This window comes from Gobius niger (assembly GCF_951799975.1).
Source record: "Gobius niger genome assembly, contig: SCAFFOLD_50, whole genome shotgun sequence".
Classification (NCBI taxonomy): Eukaryota; Metazoa; Chordata; class Actinopteri; order Gobiiformes; family Gobiidae; genus Gobius; species Gobius niger.
Window position 1 is genome coordinate 131,561 of NW_027639073.1, and position 23,200 is coordinate 154,760.

General features: G+C 51.6%; 1 protein-coding gene across 1 annotated transcript; it reads right to left on the minus strand.

The window, feature by feature from the left end:
• Positions 1-556: 556 nt before the first annotated feature.
• Positions 557-23,091, minus strand: adhfe1 (alcohol dehydrogenase iron containing 1). The gene is made up of 14 exons (XM_079583372.1): positions 23,006-23,091; positions 20,247-20,284; positions 18,756-18,802; positions 17,266-17,319; positions 17,050-17,204; positions 16,720-16,916; positions 12,161-12,238; positions 11,748-11,853; positions 11,306-11,458; positions 10,905-11,003; positions 5,101-5,179; positions 4,935-5,031; positions 1,230-1,387; positions 557-660 (listed from the first exon to the last, which is right to left on the minus strand). Exons 1-14 carry the CDS (start codon positions 23,056-23,058, stop codon positions 577-579), a joined length of 1,398 nt encoding a protein of 465 aa, XP_079439498.1. The 5' UTR covers positions 23,059-23,091; the 3' UTR covers positions 557-576.
• Positions 23,092-23,200: the final 109 nt, after the last annotated feature.

Below are 23,200 nucleotides of genomic sequence, written 5' to 3' on the forward strand. Positions count from 1 at the left end.
ACTAAAGTGTACAAATGTATTTAACAGATTTTAACATGTACATTTATTTATTTATTTATTTGTTGCTTGCAGTTTTGACAGAATCTATTTTTCTATGGCGTTAATATAAATAATCCACACTTTACACCTGCTCATTTACGTATTGACCTGCTCATTTACATATTAACCTGCTCATTTACATATTAACCTGCTCATTTGCGTATTGGCCTGCTCATTTACATATTAACTTTAAATCTGCTTTTACTGTTTTTATCTCTTTTGTGACCTGTTTTCTCAATGTTCTTGTATTTTATTAAAGAAGCAAAACCCACATTCCCCTCCTGCTCTCCTGTGTCAGATGCCCTTCCTGTCACAAACAAAGGAAGGAGATGAGACTAATCGGAAACACTTTAATTAGAAATCATGGTTTAAAAACCACACACGAGCATTTTAAAAATCAATGACAACCATAACAATCAAGTGTGAGGTAGGTCGTTCTCTCCTCGGCTCCGTCAGCTCCGTCAGCAGAGCCTCTGTGATTGGTGGGTGGAGGGCGTGGTCAGTAGAGCTTCAGTGATTGGTGTGAGGAGGGCGTGGTCAGTAGAGCTTCAGTGATTGGTGGAACAGCTCCTCGAGGTCGTCCTGGGTGTGGGTTCTGGGAGAGAGCTTGGTCACTCGCTCCTGAAACGACAAAACATTTCTCAATCTGTTCCAACCGAGATGCCTGTGGGGGCGTGTCTCACCTGTAGGGGGCGTGTCTCACCTGTAGGGGGCGTGTCTCACCTGTAGGGGGCGTGTCTCACCTGTGGGAGTGTCTCACCTGCGGGGGGGCGTGTCTCACCTGTGGGAGTGTCTCACCTGTGGGAGTGTCTCACCTGTGGGGGGGGCGTGTCTCACCTGTGGGAGTGTCTCACCTGTGGGAGTGTCTCACCTGTGGGAGTGTCTCACCTGTGGGCGTGTCTCACCTGTGGGAGTGTCTCACCTGTGGGAGTGTCTCACCTGTGGGGGCGTGTCTCACCTGTGGGAGTGTCTCACCTGTGGGAGTGTCTCACCTGTGGGCGTGTCTCACCTGTGGGCGTGTCTCACCTGTGGGAGTGTCTCACCTGTGGGAGTGTCTCACCTGTGGGCGTGTCTCACCTGTGGGAGTGTCTCACCTGTGGGGGGGCGTGTCTTACCTGTAGAGGGGAGTGTCTCACCTGAGGGAGTGTCTCACCTGTGGGCGTCTCTCACCTGTGGGGGGCGTGTCTCACCTGTGGGAGTGTCCCCTTCACCAGCGCGGGCACGTCCTCAGAGGAGTAGCCGAGCGCCTGCAGCCCGTCCTCCACCTGCAGGTCCCAGAGCAGAGCGCGCAGGGCGTCGGCGAGTACCCGCCCCGCATCAGCGAGCTTCACTCCCGTGATGTCGGCGCCTGCAGAGACGAACTACATATATAAATATATATATTTGAGCTGTGCAAAGAGCAGCAGCGCCACCTCCGGGTTAGTTTTGTTATTGCTCTAAATACAGTGTAAATAATTTGGATTTGAACAATCTTTGCTGCAGTGACTTCAGTGAGAGAAAGGGTTTGGCCTGTGCAGTTCTGTTTATGTTGGTGGACATTAGGGCTGAAAGATGCATCGATATCGTATCAATATCGTATCAATATCGTATCGATATCGAGACATGAACATTGAAAATAATCAAATCGAAAAAGCACCGAAGAGAGGGGCTGAGCTGTCAACCGATCACCACCTGGTGGTGAGCTGGATCCGCTGCAGGGGAGGAAGCCGGTCAGACCTGGCAGGCCCAAGCGTGTTGTGAGGGTCTGCTGGGAACGACTGGTGGATCCCTCTGTCAGTGGGGTCTTCAACTCCCACCTCCGGAAGAGCTTCACCCAGATTCCGGGGGAGGCGGGGGACATGGAGTCCGAGTGGACTCTGTTCTCCTCCTCCATTGTCGATGCGGCTGCTCGTAGTTGTGGCCGTAAGGTCTCTGGTGCCTGTCGCGGCGGCAATCCCCGAACCCGGTGGTGGCGCCCGGAAGTAAGGGATGCCGTCAAGCTGAAGAAGGAGTCCTACCTGGCCTTGTTGGCTTGTGGGACTCCTGAGGCAGCAGAGAGGTACCGGCAGGCCAAGCGTGCTGCAGCTCGTGCGGTCGCAGAGGCAAAAACTCGTGTCTGGGAGGAGTTCGGGGAGGCCATGGAGGAAGACTATCGGTCGGCCTCGAAGAGATTCTGGCAAACCATCCGGCGCCTCAGGAGGGGGAAGCAGTGCTTCACCAACACTGTTTACAGTGCGGGTGGGGGGCTGCTGACCTCGACTGGGGATGTCGTCGGGCGGTGGAAGGAGTACTTCGAGGACCTCCTCAATCCCGTCGTCACGTCTTCCAATGAGGAAGCAGAGGCTGGGGACTCGGAGGTGGGCTCGCCCATCACCGGGGCTGAAGTCACCGAGGTGGTGAGAAAGCTCCTCGGTGGCTCCGGGGGTGGATGAGATCCGCCCTGAGTACCTTAAGTCTCTGGATGTTGTAGGACTGTCTTGGCTGACACGTCTCTGCAACATCGCGTGGCGGTCGGGGACAGCGCCCCTGGACTGGCAGACCGGGGTGGTGGTCCCTCTCTTTAAAAAGGGGGATCGGAGGGTGTGTTCCAATTACAGAGGAATCACCCTCCTTAGCCTCCCCGGTAAGGTCTACTCCAGGGTGCTGGAGAGGAGGATCCGGCCGATGGTTGAACCTCGGATCCAGGAGGAACAATGCGGTTTTCGTCCTGGTCGTGACACACTGGACCAGCTCTATACCCTTCATCGGGTGCTCGAGGGTGCGTGGGAGTTTGCCCAACCAGTCCACATGTGTTTAGTGGACCTGGAGAAAGCGTTCGACCGGGGCCCTCGTGGTGCCCTGTGGGGGGTGCTCCGGGAGTATGGGGTCCGGGGCCCTCGTGGTGCCCTGTGGGGGGTGCTCCGGGAATATGGGGTCTGGGGCCCTCGTGGTGCCCTGTGGGGGGTGCTCCGGGAGTATGGGGTCCGGGGCCCTCGTGGTGCCCTGTGGGGGGTGCTCCGGGAGTATGGGGTCCGGGGCCCTCGTGGTGCCCTGTGGGGGGTGCTCCGGGAGTATGGGGTCCTGGGGCCTCGTGGTGCCCTGTGGGGGGTGCTCCGGGAATATGGGGTCTGGGGCCCTCGTGGTGCCCTGTGTGGGGAGCTCCGGGAGTATGGGGTCCGGGGCCCTCGTGGTGCCCTGTGGGGGGTGCTCCGGGAGTAGGGGGTCCGGGGCCCTCGTGGTGCCCTGTGGGGGGTGCTCCGGGAGTATGGGGTCCGGGGCCCTCGTGGTGCCCTGTGGGGGGTGCTCCGGGAGTATGGGGTCTGGGGCCCTCGTGGTGCCCTGTGGGGGGTGCTCCGGGAGTGTGGGGTCTGGGACCCTCGTGGTGCCCTGTGGGGGGTGCTCCGGGAGTGTGGGGTCTGGGACCCTCGTGGTGCTCTGTGGGGGGTGCTCCGGGAGTATGGGGTCTGGGGCCCTCGTGGTGCCCTGTGGGGGGTGCTCCGGGAGTGTGGGGTCTGGGACCCTCGTGGTGCTCTGTGGGGGGTGCTCCGGGAGTATGGGGTCCAGGCCCTCGTGGTGCCCTGTGGGGGGTGCTCCTGGAGTGTGGGGTCCGGGGCCCTCGTGGTGCCCTGTGGGGGGTGCTCCGGGAGTGTGGGGTCTGGGGCCCTCGTGGTGCCCTGTGGGGGGTGCTCCTGGAGTGTGGGGTCCGGGGCCCTCGTGGTGCCCTGTGGGGGGTGCTCCGGGAGTATGGGGTCCGGGGCCCTCGTGGTGCCCTGTGGGGGGTGCTCCGGGAGTATGGGGTCCAGGCCCTCGTGGTGCCCTGTGGGGGGTGCTCCTGGAGTGTGGGGTCCGGGGCCCTCGTGGTGCCCTGTGGGGGGTGCTCCGGGAGTATGGGGTCCGGGGCCCTCGTGGTGCCCTGTGGGGGGTGCTCCGGGAGTATGGGGTCCGGGGCCCTCGTGGTGCTCTGTGGGGGGTGCTCCGGGAGTGTGGGGTCTGGGGCCCTCGTGGTGCCCTGTGGGGGGTGCTCCGGGAGTATGGGGTCTGGGGCCCTCGTGGTGCCCTGTGGGGGGTGCTCCGGGAGTATGGGGTCTGGGGCCCTCGTGGTGCCCTGTGGGGGGTGCTCCGGGAGTGTGGGGTCCGGGGCCCTCGTGGTGCCCTGTGGGGGGTGCTCCGGGAGTATGGGGTCCGGGGCCCTCGTGGTGCTCTGTGGGGGGTGCTCCGGGAGTATGGGGTCTGGGGCCCTCGTGGTGCCCTGTGGGGGGTGCTCCGGGAGTGTGGGGTCCGGGGCCCTCGTGGTGCCCTGTGGGGGGTGCTCCGGGAGTATGGGGTCCGGGGCCCTCGTGGTGCCCTGTGGGGGTGCTCCGGGAGTATGGGGTCCGGGGCCCTCGTGGTGCTCTGTGGGGGGTGCTCCGGGAGTATGGGGTCTGGGGCCCTCGTGGTGCCCTGTGGGGGGTGCTCCGGGAGTATGGGGTCTGGGACCCTCGTGGTGCCCTGTGGGGGGTGCTCCGGGAGTGTGGGGTCTGGGGCCCTCGTGGTGCCCTGTGGGGGGTGCTCCGGGAGTGTGGGGTCTGGGACCCTCGTGGTGCTCTGTGGGGGGTGCTCCGGGAGTGTGGGGTCTGGGACCCTCGTGGTGCTCTGTGGGGGGTGCTCCGGGAGTAGGGGGTCCGGGGCCCTCGTGGTGCCCAGTGGGGGTGCTCCGGGAGTATGGGGTCCGGGGCCCTCGTGGTGCCCAGTGGGGGTGCTCCGGGAGTAGGGGGTCTGGTTTGGAGCCTCAGAGTCTCATCTCTGCTGTTTGCGGATGATGTTGTTCTGTGGGACCTTCAGCTGCCCTGGGGCGGTTTGCAGTCGGGTGTGGCGGCCGGGATGAGGGGGCGCTGTGTGTTTACTTTAAATCACTCCAAAGTCTCATACACAACATAAAACATGTACAATAGTCTTACCCAGGATCTCGGCGGCCTCCAGGTGGCGCTCCGGACACATGGAGGAGGTGAAGCTGAAGACGGCGGGCGACGTCAGGACGACCGAGAGCCCGTGAGGCTGGACACAAGAGAAGAGTCAGATGCCCTTCCACACCCAGCACATGCCTCACACAGTACCGCGCCTCACCACCAGGGCGTGCTCCACGCTGTAGCCGTCAGCGCGGTGAGTCTTCACGTTCCCTGCGATCGGGTACGACATGCCGTGGCTGCAACGGAACCGGAACCAGGGTCAGAACCAGACACAGGGTCAGAACTAAAACTAGACACAGGGTCAGCACTAGAACTAGAACCAGAACTAGAACCAGACACAGGGTCAGAACTAGAACCAGACACAGGGTCAGAACTAGAACTAGAACCAGAACTAGAACCAGACACAGGGTCAGAACTAGAACCAGACACAGGGTCAGAACTAGAACTAGAACCAGAACTAGAACCAGACACAGGGTCAGAACTAAAACTAGACACAGGGTCAGAACCAGACACAGGGTCAGAACTAGAACCAGACACAGGGTCAGAACTAGAACTAGAACTTTACTGTAAAAACTAAAAACTCTACATGTTTAAAGGTCCTATATCCTGCAAAATCGACCTTTTAGAGCTTTTAGCCATGTTGGTTTGCTATTTCCTTATCAAAAACACCCCCAGAGTGGTTTGTGGCTTCATTCACGCAGCTCTCAGTAATCCTCCTGAATCCTGCTCTCTGAGGCTCCGCCCTCCTGCTCTCTGAGGCTCCGCCCTCTCCTGGTGAACGACTGACCTGCTCAGTTGTGTCGTCACAGCGGAGGAAGTGCTCGACGTCTGTAATGTAATGTCTTACAGCCTGATTTTAATTTGTAAAACAGCTTTTTCATTATTTCTGTCGTAAGAGAGAAACAAAGAGATAAAAAAGGCTGTGCCCGAGGTGCTTCCAGGTCAGCTGAGGCCAAAACAAACCCTGAGCGTCTGAACAGATCAGTCATGTTTGCGCTGCAGCTGAAGATGGAGCTCGTTATAACTGGACACACCTGTTCTTTATTCTTACCTAACGATAATGTCACGGAGAAAAAGAAGCGCGTTTGGCTACGAGGACAGGAGTATATACAGTCTATGATTCAACCTTCCTAAAGAAGAGGCCACTCCCCTCAGAAGCTGTTTTTTTCTCCGGGATTCAGCGACTTTCACCAAAATATTGTTTTTCTGTGACTGTCTCTGATGGATGTTTGAATCAAAGTGGATTAACTTTTATAACCAACGCGAGTCCCATAATGTAAACAGCGATGGAGCAGAGGGTGAGTCAATCCAAACGCGGGTTAGCATATTAGCATGTGTGTTAGCATATTAGCTTGTGTGTTAGCATATTAGCTTGTGTGTTAGCATATTAGCATGTGTGTTAGCATATTAGCTTGTGTGTTAGCATATTAGCATGTGTGTTAGCATATTAGCTTGTGTGTTAGCATATTAGCTTGTGTGTTCGCATATTAGCATGTGTGTTAGCATATTAGCTTGTGTGTTAGCATATTAGCATGTGTGTGTTAGCATATTAGCATGTGTGTTAGCATATTAGCTTGTGTGTTAGCATATTAGCATGTGTGTTAGCATATTAGCATGTGTGTGTTAGCATATTAGCATGTGTGTGTTAGCATATTAGCTTGTGTGTTGGCATATTAGCTTGTGTGTTAGCATATTAGCTTGTGTGTTAGCATATTAGCATGTGTGTTAGCATATTAGCATGTGTGTTAGCATATTAGCTTGTGTGTTGGCATATTAGCTTGTGTGTTGGCATATTAGCTTGTGTTTTAGCATATTAGCTTGTGTGTTAGCATATTAGCTTGTGTGTTGGCATATTAGCTTGTGTGTTAGCATATTAGCATGTGTGTTAGCATATTAGCATGTGTGTTAGCATATTGGCATGTGTGTTAGAATATTAGCATGTGTGTTAGCATATTAGCATGTGTGTTGGCATATTAGCTTGTGTGTTGGCATATTAGCTTGTGTTTTAGCATATTAGCTTGTGTGTTAGCATATTAGCATGAGTGTTGGCATATTAGCTTGTGTGTTAGCATATTAGCATGTGTGTTAGCATATTAGCATGTGTGTTAGCATATTAGCTTGTGTGTTAGCCATTTCTGAAGCTGTGTTGCAGATGTCAACCAAGCCCCGGGTTTCCAATATGGCCGCCTGTTGATTTCAATGGCCTGTGCTCATTGGCGCAACGAGCCAGAAAAAATTCTTACTTCCGCGTTAGTTCCGTGTTCATTGGGCCCAGCGAAAATTTTAACGGCTATTATATGCTTGTATAATTTATACTATTAATTGTTATGGCCATATTAGTGGTCTTTTATCATTTCAAATAAAAAACACAAAGAAACCTGGATGTTTATTGCCCATGCCCATGATTCTCAGCGCGACGAGAGCGAGCGCGGCAGCTCGGCAGCAGAGCGCAGCTCAACCGTATGCTGAGCAGGTCAACATCGGTCAGCCTAGTTTTTGATGTAATATAATATCTGCTTTTCACTTTTGGAACTGTTTTCCAACGTTTAATTAAAGGTTAATTATACTTCTACAATTGACCACATGTCAAGTAAATTGTATATTCTCAGCACGACTAGAGCGAGCAGAGAATCAGCCTTGAGTTGAACAGCAGACCCAGCTCGCAAAGTGGCCTACAGCCCAACGCGCATTTAAAGATCTGCACCTTTTTCCCCATGTTTAAAAGACACATTCAACTTTTATTTTTCACCATTATGACAAAGTCAAAGTCAGTTTATACCTTTGTAAGTTTTAAATAACCGCAATTTTGTACAACGCAGCATTTGATCCATTTAACTTGTGACATGAACATAAACATGAAATGAAGGAGACCCACTTTCAGACGTAGTATGCAAATGTTTAATATAATAGATCCACGGTAAATGTCCTGTACAACACAATTACAGTTTTACCTTATTTAAAGTAATATTTTCAGTACATTTGACCTTTTCTGTGTCTTGTTTGGCATATTGACTTTTCTTTTACACACCATCATTAAAAATATCAAGTATTTGTTGCTTTAATGCTTCCTTATAGGAGCTGATTTTGCATGGACACACTGAAATGTTATCTTGTATTTTATGTCATGTAACATGTAATCAAAGTGTGTATATGTAGAAATGTGCATTTTTATGGATGGAACATGAGAACAAGAATCATTGCAATTTGTATATTCATAATTATCAACAATGGCAAAGTGATTAAGACCATCCTCTAATTATTAGGCTGGCAAGATCTATTATAATACATTACATTGCATTTCACAACATTTGCAGTTTAGCAATATATCACAAGTATATCAGCAGTAGAAAAGAGTAGAACATTGTACAGTTGTGAGTAGTGTTATTTTAAATAATTTTACTGTAGCAGAATTGCAAAATTAGTTTAAAAAAAAACACTCTAGTAAAATAAATCACCATCAACATTTATGTCAATTGTCTCTGGCATTGTCACAGAAACTAATAGATGTAATTGAAATGCAATGAAGCTTTTTATGTACAACATACACTAAATTAATGATCTTGCAAAAAAGAAAACTGCCGCAATATATTTGCAGAATAGGCCTAGAACACTATACGCAAAAAACAATCACTGGGTTTTGCCCAAATTGTACATTTTATTGATTTACACCCGATGGCAGCAGTTAAAAAAATAAACGGTAATCCTCTGCACTCTGAAGAACACGTGGTATTAGCTTCATTTCCAGAAGTGCCCGCAATATCTTCCATGACAAAGTGAAAAAGAATAATACCCAAAGCTGTTATCTACTGAGCTAAAAACTCAGCCCAGACCACCTTAAGTTCTTTTCTCCGCTGTCAGAGCACAGAGTAGATTCAACGACAATCCCAGACTGGAACAGGTCTCCTTCTGGACAATACAAACATCTCAGGTATAACACATGCATTCTCACATAAAGCTTTAACGGTCTGAGCATGACTCTTCCAACAAGAAACCAAGGAGTAACTGCCCCGTGAGGAGGAGATGGGTGACCGGACTCAGCCATCAGCAGCATCTGCTCAATATAGGAAGAATTACTGAGCAGCAACTTTATTACAGTTTTATTTGTGGCTATGAAACACATAACAAACTAACTGAAGTAGTAAGAGCTAATCACCAGTTAGTAAAGAAGTTCATACAAAGCCGCACCTTCCATATCCGTAGTGGACACAGATCCTGCAGCAGACTCCTCTCTGCAGCAGAACAGCCTCAGTGAAGAAAGAAAAACATATTGTCATCCTTATTATACTAGAGTTCACATTTCTGGATCACAAGACCAGAATGAGAATTATACATATCTCTACTGTGCAATTATATGTCTATTACGTGTAATATAATCACCAGTCTTGTTACATTAGTGAACAAGTATGATAGCATGTTTGTTTTGTAATTTTAACATTACTGTTGTCTCTGTTTTCTGACCTTCATTTTTGTCTTGCTTTGCTAAAACAATGCATAAAAAGACATGCAGTGACCAAGGGTTAACACCACTTTTTATTTTCGTCTTGAACAGCTCAACATGTTGCTTTTTGTTCATTTTAATGCACTTAGCATTGGTTTGAGAGACAAAGTCAATTATTAGTTATTAGACAAACTTGATTAAAAATGTCACGTCATTATATATTATTCAATGAACCAAAAACTAACAATTTCCAACTCCTGGAACTAATATTAGCCAGTCAGATATTGTTCAGATCGAAATGTGACGGCAAAATAGCAGGGAAAGGTCCGACGTCATAGACACTATGAAAACTAACCTTATTTTGCTCTCGAGACGTTTGTCCAAATAACAAACTTCTCACTATGTATTAGGCCTTGTCACTATTGTAATTCTATGCACATACAGTATATGTTAATGAGCAAATGGGATCGGGGTACTGTCATCTTTTAGAATAGCATTGTTCTGTTTGTTTAAAAATGGTAGTCGTAGTAGTTTCTGTTTGCTATTTTCATAAAGCTACATTCTATAAATAACTGTGGTGTATGCTAACATTTACAATTACAGAATACATTCTGTGTGATACAAACTTACTTGCAAAGTTAGTTTTGCGTCCTCTTTTCTCTCGGTTCCCCATGCTGGTCTTTATGCTGCTGCTGTTGTTGTTTTTCCTCCGAGCCCACATGTGCTCGTACACGGACAGCGAGGGCGCGCTCTGCAAGTGCCCGGCTGCGCTGCCGGCATCACGTGCACGTTCTGACCAATCAACGCGGCGGAAAGCTAGAGCGTGGCTAGAGCGGAGCTCGGCTAAGTCCTTACAAATGTATTTTTTAGACGATACGTAAATTTCGAAGGGGAAAAAAGTACATGATGTTAATGTAGATGATAATCGACACTAAATCCGACCTTTGTGAAAGTTGTAGGCGTCCTGTCAGCCGAATACGGACAGTTTTTTTTCGCATGGCTGCTCTATGGCAAAAATCCTTTCTGGGCCCAATGTGAATTTGCTGCTGCAGTACCATCGAGTGGCCGTCCGCCGACCGGCGCGCGGGCAAGGGGGGAGTGTCTTATCCAGTTATTATTATAGATCCATGATGTCAACTCCGATGTATGTGCGGAGAGAGGGGGCGGAGTTAACTGAGAGAGGGGGCGGAGTTAGCTGAGAGAGGGGGCAGAGTTAGCTGAGAGAGGGGGCGGAGTTAGCTGAGAGAGGGGGCGGAGTTAGCTGAATCGAAGCGTTGTGTCTTCCGGGTTCGAAAAATACCTCCAGAAAACACTTATATTTATCACAAAAATGAGGCTCCACAATGGTAGAGGTACAATATATCATATACATATACTTCACTTTGGAATGGCTACAATAGCAGGATATAGATCCTTTAAAACTCTTAAAAAAACAAAAATAAAACTCTTAAAACTGTAAAAAGTAAAAACATTACAGTTGTTATAACTATATATAACTATATATTATATAGTTATAAACTGACCACAGGTGGACCCCGGCGTTCCCGAAGCCGATCCCGGCGAACACACTGGCCAAATGCATGGACGATCGAGCCTCCAGGTCATCGGGGTCACGCACCGCCCTGAGGAGAACACGGTTACTCCCAAAACATGTACAACGGGGAACAGGGAGAACACGGCTACTCCCAAAACATGTACAACGGGGAACAGGGAGAACACGGTTACTCCCAAAACATGTACAACGGGGAACAGGGAGAACACGGTTACTCCCAAAACATGTACAACGGGGAACGGGGAGAACACGGTTACTCCCAAACATGTACAACGGGGAACAGGGCTCCTATGTTCCAAAGGAGAAACTGTGAAGGAGTAGTATTATAGTAGTACTGTAGTAGTATTATAGTAGTAGTAGTAGTACTCGTACCTCTTGAAGTACTTGCTGACCACCCTGAGCGCGTGCACCGCCCACACGTCGCTGATGGGGTTGGAGCCCTGATAGGCCGGGCGCAGCTGGGGGCTGGGGGGACACGGCGCCCTCTGGTGGTACGGCAGGGCGGTGTAGGACTCCAGGGCGTGACTGGGGTTCAACAAAATCACAGTCAATGTTTCCAAATATCATCAGAAATGAACAATATAACAATAATAATAATAATAATAATAATAATAATAATAATAATAATATAATAATAATAAAAATAATAATAATAATAATAATAATAATAATAATATAATAATAATAATAATATAATAATAATAAACCGCTGTGACTCATGATCATTAAAGACCCAATGATGTGTTTTTAAATGATAAGAGGGCGGGGCTTGAGAAGCTAAATAAATAAATAAATAAATAAAGTAAAGTCTGACCAGAGCACGTCGAAGCCGCTGTTGGCCGTGACGCGACTGGGCATGCTCAGTGTGTGCAGCGGGTCCACGATGCCCAACATCGGCCGGATCTCTCTGCTGGCAATACCTGCGGACGAGAGCCAATCAGAGCGGGGCGTGAGGGAGAGCAGCCAATCAGAGCGGGCCGTGAGGGAGAGCAGCCAATCAGAGCGGGGCGTGAGGGAGAGCCAATCAGAGCGGGGCGTGAGGGAGAGCAGCCAATCAGAGCGGTGCGTGAGAGAGAGCAGCCAATCAGAGCGGGGCGTGAGGGAGAGCAGCCAATCAGAGCGGGGCGTGAGGGAGAGCAGCCAATCAGAGCGGGGCGTGAGGGAGAGCAGCCAATCAGAGCGGGGCGTGAGGGAGAGCAGCCAATCAGAGCGGGGCGTGTGTCAGACCTGTCTTGGCGTGCAGCGGCTCGTAGTCAAAGATGGCGACGCCCGTGGTCTCGCTGCCGGTGCCGGCCGTCGTCGGCACTGAAACACAGCGGAAGGAAAATAAACCACGTTTAATCCGTTTGTCTGAAACTGTTCCAGGTCACGTGTTCCAGGTCACAGGTCACGTGTCACAGGTCACGTGTCACGGGTCATGTGTCACAGGTCACGCGTCACAGGTCACGCGTCACAGGTCACGTGTCACAGGTCACGTGTCACAGGTCATGCGTCACAGGTCACGTGTCACAGGTCACGCGTCACAGGTCACGCGTCACAGGTCACGTGTCACAGGTCACGTGTCACAGGTCACGTGTCACAGGTCACGTGTCACAGGTCACGCGTCACAGGTCACGTGTCACAGGTCACGCGTCACAGGTCACGTGTCACAGGTCACGTGTCACAGGTCACGTGTCACGGGTCATGTGTCACAGGTCACGCGTCACAGGTCACGCGTCACAGGTCACGTGTCACAGGTCACGTGTCACAGGTCACGCGTCACAGGTCACGTGTCACAGGTCACGTGTCACAGGTCACGCGTCACAGGTCACGCGTCACAGGTCACGTGTCACAGGTCACGTGTCACAGGTCATGCGTCACAGGTCACGCGTCACAGGTCACGCGTCACAGGTCACGCGTCACAGGTCACGTGTCACGGGTCACGCGTCACAGGTCACGTGTCACAGGTCACGTGTCACAGGTCACGTGTCACAGGTCACGTGTCACAGGTCATGTGTCACAGGTCACGGGTCACGTGTCACGGGTCACGTGTCACAGGTCACGTGTCACGGGTCACGCGTCACAGGTCATGCGTCACAGGTCACGTGTCACAGGTCACGCGTCACAGGTCACGCGTCACAGGTCACGGGTCACGCGTCACGTGTCACAGGTCACGTGTCACGGGTCATGTGTCACAGGTCATGCGTCACAGGTCACGTGTCACGGGTCACGTGTCACAGGTCATGTGTCACAGGTCACGTGTCACGGGTCACGCGTCACAGGTCACGTGTCACAGGTCACGTGTCACGGGTCATGTGTCACAGGTCATGCGTCACAGGTCACGTGTCACAGGTCACGTGTCACAGGTCATGTGTCACAGGTCACGTGTCACAGGTCACGTGTCACAGGTCACGTGTCACAGGTCATGTGTCACAGGTCACGTGTCACGGGTCACGCGTCACAGGTCACGTGTCACAGGTCACGTGTCACGGGTCACGTGTCACGGGTCACGTGTCACAGGTCACGTGTCACGGGTCACGCGTCACAGGTCACGTGTCACAGGTCACGTGTCACGGGTCATGTGTCACAGGTCACGTGTCACAGGTCATGCGTCACAGGTCACGTGTCACAGGTCACGTGTCACGGGTCACGTGTCACAGGTCACGTGTCACAGGTCATGTGTCACAGGTCACGTGTCACGGGTCATGTGTCACAGGTCATGTGTCACAGGTCACGTGTCACAGGTCACGTGTCACGGGTCACGCGTCACAGGTCACGTGTCACAGGTCACGGGTCATGTGTCACAGGTCATGCGTCACAGGTCATGCGTCACAGGTCACGTGTCACGGGTCACGTGTCACGGGTCATGTGTCACAGGTCATGCGTCACAGGTCACGTGTCACAGGTCACGTGTCACGGGTCACGCGTCACAGGTCACGTGTCACAGGTCACGTGTCACGGGTCATGTGTCACAGGTCATGCGTCACAGGTCACGTGTCACAGGTCACGTGTCACAGGTCATGTGTCACAGGTCACGTGTCACGGGTCACGCGTCACAGGTCACGTGTCACAGGTCACGTGTCACGGGTCATGTGTCACAGGTCACGTGTCACGGGTCACGCGTCACAGGTCACGTGTCACGGGTCACGTGTCACAGGTCATGCGTCACAGGTCACGTGTCACAGGTCACGTGTCACAGGTCATGTGTCACAGGTCACGTGTCACGGGTCACGCGTCACAGGTCACGTGTCACAGGTCACGTGTCACGGGTCACGTGTCACAGGTCATGCGTCACAGGTCACGTGTCACGGGTCACGTGTCACAGGTCACGTGTCACAGGTCACGTGTCACAGGTCACGTGTCACAGGTCACGGGTCACGCGTCACAGGTCACGTGTCACGGGTCACGCGTCACAGGTCATGTGTCACAGGTCATGCGTCACAGGTCATGTGTCACGGGTCACGTGTCACAGGTCACGTGTCACAGGTCATGCGTCACAGGTCACGTGTCACAGGTCACGCGTCACAGGTCACGCGTCACAGGTCACGTGTCACAGGTCACGCGTCACAGGTCACGCGTCACAGGTCATGTGTCACAGGTCACGGGTCACGGGTCATGTGTCACGGGTCACGTGTCACAGGTCACGTGTCACAGGTCACGTGTCACGGGTCATGTGTCACGGGTCACGTGTCACAGGTCACGTGTCACAGGTCACGTGTCACAGGTCACGGGTCACGCGTCACAGGTCACGTGTCACGGGTCACGCGTCACAGGTCATGTGTCACAGGTCACGTGTCACGGGTCACGCGTCACAGGTCACGTGTCACAGGTCACGCGTCACAGGTCATGTGTCACAGGTCACGGGTCACGGGTCATGTGTCACGGGTCACGCGTCACAGGTCACGTGTCACGGGTCACGTGTCACAGGTCACGTGTCACAGGTCACGTGTCACGGGTCACGCGTCACAGGTCATGTGTCACAGGTCACGTGTCACGGGTCACGCGTCACAGGTCATGTGTCACAGGTCACGGGTCACGGGTCATGTGTCACGGGTCACGTGTCACAGGTCACGTGTCACAGGTCACGTGTCACAGGTCACGTGTCACAGGTCACGTGTCACGGGTCACGCGTCACAGGTCATGTGTCACAGGTCACGTGTCACGGGTCACGCGTCACAGGTCACGTGTCACAGGTCACGTGTCACAGGTCACGTGTCACAGGTCACGTGTCACAGGTCACGTGTCACAGGTCACGTGTCACAGGTCACGTGTCACAGGTCACGCGTCACAGGTCACGTGTCACAGGTCACGTGTCACGGGTCATGTGTCACAGGTCACGTGTCACAGGTCACGTGTCACAGGTCACGTGTCACGGGTCACGCGTCACAGGTCACGCGTCACAGGTCACGTGTCACGGGTCACGTGTCACAGGTCACGTGTCACAGGTCACGCGTCACAGGTCACGCGTCACGGGTCACGTGTCACGGGTCACGTGTCACAGGTCACGTGTCACAGGTCACGCGTCACAGGTCACGCGTCACAGGTCATGTGTCACAGGTCACGCGTCACAGGTCACGTGTCACAGGTCATGTGTCACAGGTCACGTGTCACAGGTCACGCGTCACAGGTCACGCGTCACAGGTCACGCGTCACAGGTCACGCGTCACAGGTCATGTGTCACAGGTCACGCGTCACAGGTCACGCGTCACAGGTCACGCGTCACAGGTCACGCGTCACAGGTCACGCGTCACAGGTCATGTGTCACAGGTCACGCGTCACAGGTCACGCGTCACAGGTCATGTGTCACAGGTCACGCGTCACAGGTCACGCGTCACAGGTCATGTGTCACAGGTCACGCGTCACAGGTCACGCGTCACAGGTCATGTGTCACAGGTCACGCGTCACAGGTCACGCGTCACAGGTCACGCGTCACAGGTCACGCGTCACAGGTCACGCGTCACAGGTCATGTGTCACAGGTCACGCGTCACAGGTCACGCGTCACAGGTCACGTGTCACAGGTCACGTGTCACAGGTCACGTGTCACAGGTCACGCGTCACAGGTCACGTGTCACAGGTCATGTGTCACAGGTCACGTGTCACAGGTCATGTGTCACAGGTCATGTGTCACAGGTCACGTGTCACAGGTCACGCGTCACAGGTCATGCGTCACAGGTCACGTGTCACAGGTCACGTGTCACAGGTCATGTGTCACAGGTCACGTGTCACAGGTCATGTGTCACAGGTCACGTGTCACAGGTCACGTGTCACAGGTCACGTGTCACAGGTCACGTGTCACAGGTCACGTGTCACAGGTCACGTGTCACAGGTCACGTGTCACAGGTCACGTGTCACAGGTCACGCGTCACAGGTCACGCGTCACAGGTCACGTGTCACAGGTCACGTGTCACAGGTCACGTGTCACAGGTCATGCGTCACAGGTCATGTGTCACAGGTCACGTGTCACAGGTCACGTGTCACAGGTCACGTGTCACAGGTCACGCGTCACAGGTCACGTGTCACAGGTCATGTGTCACAGGTCATGTGTCACAGGTCACGTGTCACAGGTCATGTGTCACAGGTCACGTGTCACAGGTCACGTGTCACAGGTCACGTGTCACAGGTCACGTGTCACAGGTCACGTGTCACAGGTCACGTGTCACAGGTCACGTGTCACAGGTCATGCGTCACAGGTCACGTGTCACAGGTCACGCGTCACAGGTCACGTGTCACAGGTCATGCGTCACAGGTCATGTGTCACAGGTCACGTGTCACAGGTCACGCGTCACAGGTCACGCGTGTGCCTCACCGGCGATGAGCGGCCGCACCTTCCCCGTCACCGGGAGCCCTTTCCCGATGGGGGCGTTGACGAAGTCCAGGAAGTCGTTGTCGGGGTGCGAGGCGTAGAGATTGGCCGCTTTACAGGTGTCGATGACGGAGCCGCCGCCCACCGCCACGTACGCGTCGAAACCGCCGGCTTTGGCGAAGGCGATGGCGTCTTTAAAGCTGCAGCACAGAAACAAACATGACACAGAGAACACTTCAACCAACGAGGGAGTTTGTGCTGATTATGAGAAACACAGTGGTCTTTAAGCCTCCAGGGGGCGGGGCTCTGACCTCCAGGGGGCGGGGCTCTGACCTGGCGTCCGTAGGCTCCACCCTCACTCGGTCGTAGACGCTGAACTGGACTCTGCTCGTCGTCAGCGACTCCAGGACCGACGTCACCGGGGCGAGCGTTGCCAGGTTACCGTCCGTCATCACGCACACGCTGCGAGCGCCGAGCGCCGCCACGTCCTGTAACCACGGAAACGTCAGCGAGGACATGTCACCACGGAAACCATGAACAGATACCGACCATCCCGATCTCTCTGGACACGCCGGCGCCGTAGCGGATGTTGGAGCTCGCCATCTGCACAGGAGACACGTTGTACATGTTTTATATGAATGTGGCTGAACGCGTTGTACATGTTTTATATGAATGTGGCTGAACACGTTGTACATGTTTTATATGAATGTGGCTGAACACGTTGTACATGTTTTATATGAATGTGGCTGAACGCGTTGTACATGTTTTATATGAATGTGGCTGAACGCGTTGTACATGTTTTATATGAATGTGGCTGAACGCGTTGTACATGTTTTATATGAATGTGGCTGAACACGTTGTACATGTTTTGTGTGAATGTGGCTGAACACGTTGTACATGTTTTATATGAATGTGGCTGAACGCGTTGTACATGTTTTATATGAATGTGGCTGAACGCGTTGTACATGTTTTATATGAATGTGGCTGAACACGTTGTACATGTTTTGTGTGAATGTGGCTGAACGCGTTGTACATGTTTTATATGAATGTGGCTGAACGCGTTGTACATGTTTTATATGAATGTGGCTGAGCGCGTTGTACATGTTTTATATGAATGTGGCTGAACGCGTTGTACATGTTTTATATGAACGTGGCTGAACACGTTGTACATGTTTTATATGAATGTGGCTGAACGCGTTGTACATGTTTTATATGAATGTGGCTGAACGCGTTGTACATGTTTTATATGAATGTGGCTGAACGCGTTGTACATGTTTTATATGAATGTGGCTGAACGCGTTGTACATGTTTTATATGAATGTGGCTGAACACGTTGTACATGTTTTGTGTGAATGTGGCTGAACACGTTGTACATGTTTTATATGAATGTGGCTGAACGCGTTGTACATGTTTTATATGAATGTGGCTGAACACGTTGTACATGTTTTGTGTGAATGTGGCTGAACGCGTTGTACATGTTTTATATGAATGTGGCTGAACGCGTTGTACATGTTTTATATGAATGTGGCTGAACACGTTGTACATGTTTTATATGAATGTGGCTGAACACGTTGTACATGTTTTATATGAATGTGGCTGAACGCGTTGTACATGTTTTATATGAATGTGGCTGAGCGCGTTGTACATGTTTTATATGAATGTGGCTGAACGCGTTGTACATGTTTTATATGAATGTGGCTGAACACGTTGTACATGTTTTATATGAATGTGGCTGAACGCGTTGTACATGTTTTATATGAATGTGGCTGAACACGTTGTACATGTTTTATATGAATGTGGCTGAACACGTTGTACATGTTTTATATGAATGTGGCTGAACGCGTTGTACATGTTTTATATGAACGTGGCTGAACACGTTGTACATGTTTTATATGAATGTGGCTGAACGCGTTGTACATGTTTTATATGAATGTGGCTGAACGCGTTGTACATGTTTTATATGAATGTGGCTGAACGCGTTGTACATGTTTTATATGAATGTGGCTGAACGCGTTGTACATGTTTTATGTTTATCTGACCTCGAAGGCGTAGTCTGTTTTCCTGACGGTGCAGGGGGCGGCGGCTCCTGCAAGTCAAATAACAGGAATAACATTAACACTTTATATGGAGACTTACATTTTATGTGATTTGAAGCTTAAAAAAAACTAATTGGCCGTAAAATAATAACTAAGTAAAAAAAAGGTAAAATAACAAAGTAAAACAACAAAGTAAAATAACTAAGTGAAACAAAATGTCCGACATTTAAAACTAAGTGAAACAAAATGTCCGACATTTAAAACTAAGTGAAACAAAATGTCCGACATTTAAAACTAAGTGAAACAAAATGTCCGACATTTAAAACTAAGTGAAACAAAATGTCCGACATTTAAAACTAAGTGAAACAAAATGTCCGACATTTAAAACTAAGTGAAACAAAATGTCCGACATTTAAAACTAACTGAAACAAAATGTCCGACATTTAAAGCAGATTAACAGTTAAGAAACACGACCCTAACCCTGCACAGTCTCCTCTCTGGTCTAGAACACTTTACATAGTCATAGTATTGAGTCAGAGTATGTAGTAGTAGTACTACAGTAGTACTACAGTAGTACTACAGTATTAGTACTGTTGTGGATTTAGCTGTAACATCTGTTGTCAAAAAGAAAAATGTCCAGACGATCGATTTCCGGTTAATTTGTCTTTTACTGAAGATTGCTGCACATCATGCTAACAGTACCTCACGCTAACAGTGCCTCACGCTAACAGTGCCTCACGCTAACAGTGCCTCACGCTAACAGTGCCTCACGCTAACAGTGCCTCACGCTAACAGTGCCTCACGCTAACAGTGCCTCACGCTAAAGGTGCCTCACGCTAACGGTGCCTCACGCTAACGGTGCCTCACGCTAACAGTGCCTCACGCTAACGGTGCCTCACGCTAACGGTGCCTCACGCTAACGGTGCCTCACGCTGACAGTGCCTCACGCTAACAGTGCCTTGCTAACAGTGCCTCGTGCTAACGGTGCCTCACGCTAACAGTGCCTCACGCTAACGGTGCCTCACGCTGACAGTGCCTCACGCTAACAGTGCCTCACGCTAACGGTGCCTCACGCTGACAGTGCCTCACGCTAACAGTGCCTCACGCTAATAGTGCCTCACGCTAACAGTGCCTCACGCTGACAGTGCCTCACGCTAACAGTGCCTCACGCTAATAGTGCCTCACGCTAACAGACTAACAGGCGGAGCACTAGCGCCACATAGTGGTGAATCATGTGCATTCATTTAAAAGGAGAAACATGCTGCTGTCATTTAAACTTGTGCTAATAAATAGCTTTTAATCATTACTTTAAATCTTGGACCGAAAATGAATTGTGCCATTTCTGTGTTTTAATCTGCAGTAACGTGTGAATCTGTAAATGCAGTAGTAGTAGTAGTAGTAGTAGTAGTAGCAGCAGTAGTAGCAGTAGTAGTAGCAGTAGTAGTAGTAGTAGTAGTAGTAGTAGTAGTAGTAGTAGTACTACAGTATTAGTACCTTGGTGGAAGGCGTTGGAATGAGCTGGGCATCTGCATCTGCTCAACACAAACAGGTTCATTAAAGTTACAAGGAAGCTTTACCCAAATCTAAAAACTTGTGAGGCGTTTTTTGTTGCTTTTTCATCACTCTTTCTTTTTGTCACTATGTTGACACTTTTTCCAGACGTTTTCAGATTTGGGTAAAGCTGAGCTGGTGCCGGTGAGGGTGAGGAGGTTCAACACATTTATTACCTTGTTTTTCTTCAGTGACTGAAGTCGCTGCGATAATAAAATGAACCTTAACCTGATTCACCATCGACACTTTGACCCCTGACCCTCAGAGCCATAAACCTCTGCACACCTGGCCGTGACCTCTGACCTCACGTGCACGCCCCTGACCTCACGTGCACGCCCCTGACCTCACGTGTACACCCTGTCCTCACGTGTACACCCCTGACCTCACGTGCACGCCCCTGACCTCACGTGCACACCCCTGACCTCACGTGCACGCCCCTGACCTCACGTGCACACCCCTGACCTCACGTGCACGCCCCTGACCTCACGTGCACGCCCCTGACCTCACGTGCACACCCCTGACCTCACGTGCACGCCCCTGACCTCACGTGTACACCTCTGACCTCACGTGCACGCCCCTGACCTCACGTGCACGCCCCTGACCTCACGTGCACGCCCCTGACCTCACGTGCACGCCCCTGACCTCACGTGCACGCCCCTGACCTCACGTGTACACCCCTGACCTCACGTGTACACCCCTGACCTCACGTGTACACCCTGTCCTCACGTGTACACCCTGTCCTCACGTGTACACCCCTGACCTCACGTGCACGCCCCTGACCTCACGTGTACACCTCTGACCTCACGTGCACGCCCCTGACCTCACGTGTACACCCCTGACCTCACGTGTACACCCCTGACCTCACGTGTACACCCTGTCCTCACGTGTACACCCCTGACCTCACGTGTACACCCCTGACCTCACGTGTACACCCTGTCCTCACGTGTACACCCCTGACCTCACGTGCACGCCCCTGACCTCACGTGTACACCTCTGACCTCACGTGCACGCCCCTGACCTCACGTGCATGCCCCTGACCTCACGTGTACACCCCTGACCTCACGTGCACACCCCTGACCTCACGTGCACACCCCTGACCTCACGTGCACGCCCCTGACCTCACGTGTACACCTCTGACCTCACGTGCACGCCCCTGACCTCACGTGCACACCCCTGACCTCACGTGTACACCCCTGACCTCACGTGCACGCCCCTGACCTCACGTGTACACCTCTGACCTCACGTGCACGCCCCTGACCTCACGTGCATGCCCCTGACCTCACGTGTACACCCCTGACCTCACGTGCACACCCCTGACCTCACGTGCACGCCCCTGACCTCACGTGCACGCCCCTGACCTCACGTGCACGCCCCTGACCTCACGTGCACGCCCCTGACCTCACGTGCACGCCCCTGACCTCACGTGCACGCCCCTGACCTCACGTGCACGCCCCTGACCTCACGTGCACGCCCCTGACCTCACGTGCACGCCCCTGACCTCACGTGTACACCCCTGACCTCACGTGTACACCCCTGACCTCACGTGCACGCCCCTGACCTCACGTGCACGCCCCTGACCTCACGTGCACGCCCCTGACCTCACGTGTACACCCCTGACCTCACGTGTACACCCCTGACCTCACGTGTACACCCTGTCCTTTACCCCTGTGAGGTTGTTGGTCTCCATGTGCCTCTTTAAACCAGTGAGGGTAAGAAATCTGTAAATACTGTTTAAGTGGTGCTAGCCCACAGTTAGCTTTGCCCGTTAGCATCTTCTTCCATTAGTGTGTATTGGTGACTCCGACCCGGTGGCAGGAAAGTTGCAATAGTGGTTTTCTGGCCAATCATTCCATTCACACTTGTATCCCCTCAGAGAGACGACAGAGAGGATTTATTAAGAGAAACAAGTTGCAAAGTTCTGCTTTAAAACTAATCAAACTCATTAATCTGAGTTTTTCCAGCACGTTTTTGTCGCTCTTTTGTTCCTTTTTCAAGAAGCTTTAGATTTGGGTAAAGAATCGAACCCGTGACCTTCTGCTCCACAGTTTTCCCACAGAACCCGAAGCTCGTTCTGCTTTTGTGCATTTGCTAAAAACACACGGAGTTTATTTTTAGCTGAGATGAACTTTAGCAGAGTCTGCTTTAACCTTAGAGCTCAACAACACACCTACTGCGCATGCGCCTCACGTGCATTATGAAACTTAGAAAAAACTGTTTAGAAACGAATCAACAATAAAAACCTTTAGATCATGAGGAAACTGACACGAGAACAACACGGACTAACCAGGACTAACCAGGACTAACCAGGACTAACACGGACTAACCAGGACTAACCAGGACTAACCAGGACTAACCAGGACTAACACGGACTAACACGGACTAACCAGGACTAACCAGGACTAACCAGGACTAACACGGACTAACCAGGACTAACACGGACTAACACGGACTAACCAGGACTAACCAGGACTAACACGGACTAACCAGGACTAACACGGACTAACCAGGACTAACCCAGGACTAAGACGTGACTTAACTCGGACTAAATCAGGTGGTCTAATGAATGTGTTTGTGCCGAATGCTTCTCAGCCCCGCTGTGTTTCTCCCTCCGTCACGTGATCAGCGTCAGTTTCTGCAGAGACGCAGGTTTTACGTAGAAAACCTAAAATCTGCTGTTTTTAAAGCGAGTGTCGGAAACTCACGCCGCGCGCTCCAGCTGCCGCAGGAGCTGCACGATCCGGTCCCGTCCCGCCATGTCCGAGTGTGCACGAGCTCTGCGTCAGGTCACGTCAGGTCTGAGTCAGGTACGCCGCTGCACGAGCTGCTTCACCTGCACCGCACGCGCACTGGACACTTCCGGCTCCACAGTAAAGCTCCGAAACAGGCTCCTCCCCCCG

Excerpts from the sequence above, each read along its gene's own strand:
- adhfe1 (XM_079583372.1), bottom strand. The coding sequence starts at position 23,058 with ATGGCGGGACGGGACCGGATCGTGCAGCTCCTGCGGCAGCTGGAGCGC. Across the intron at positions 11,004-11,305 it reads GTCAGCAAGTACTTCAAGAG|GGCGGTGCGTGACCCCGATG; the intron begins GTACGAGTACTA and ends TGTTCTCCTCAG. Across the intron at positions 5,180-10,904 it reads AACGCCGGGGTCCACCTGTG|CCACGGCATGTCGTACCCGA; the intron begins GTCAGTTTATAA and ends GTTCCGTTGCAG.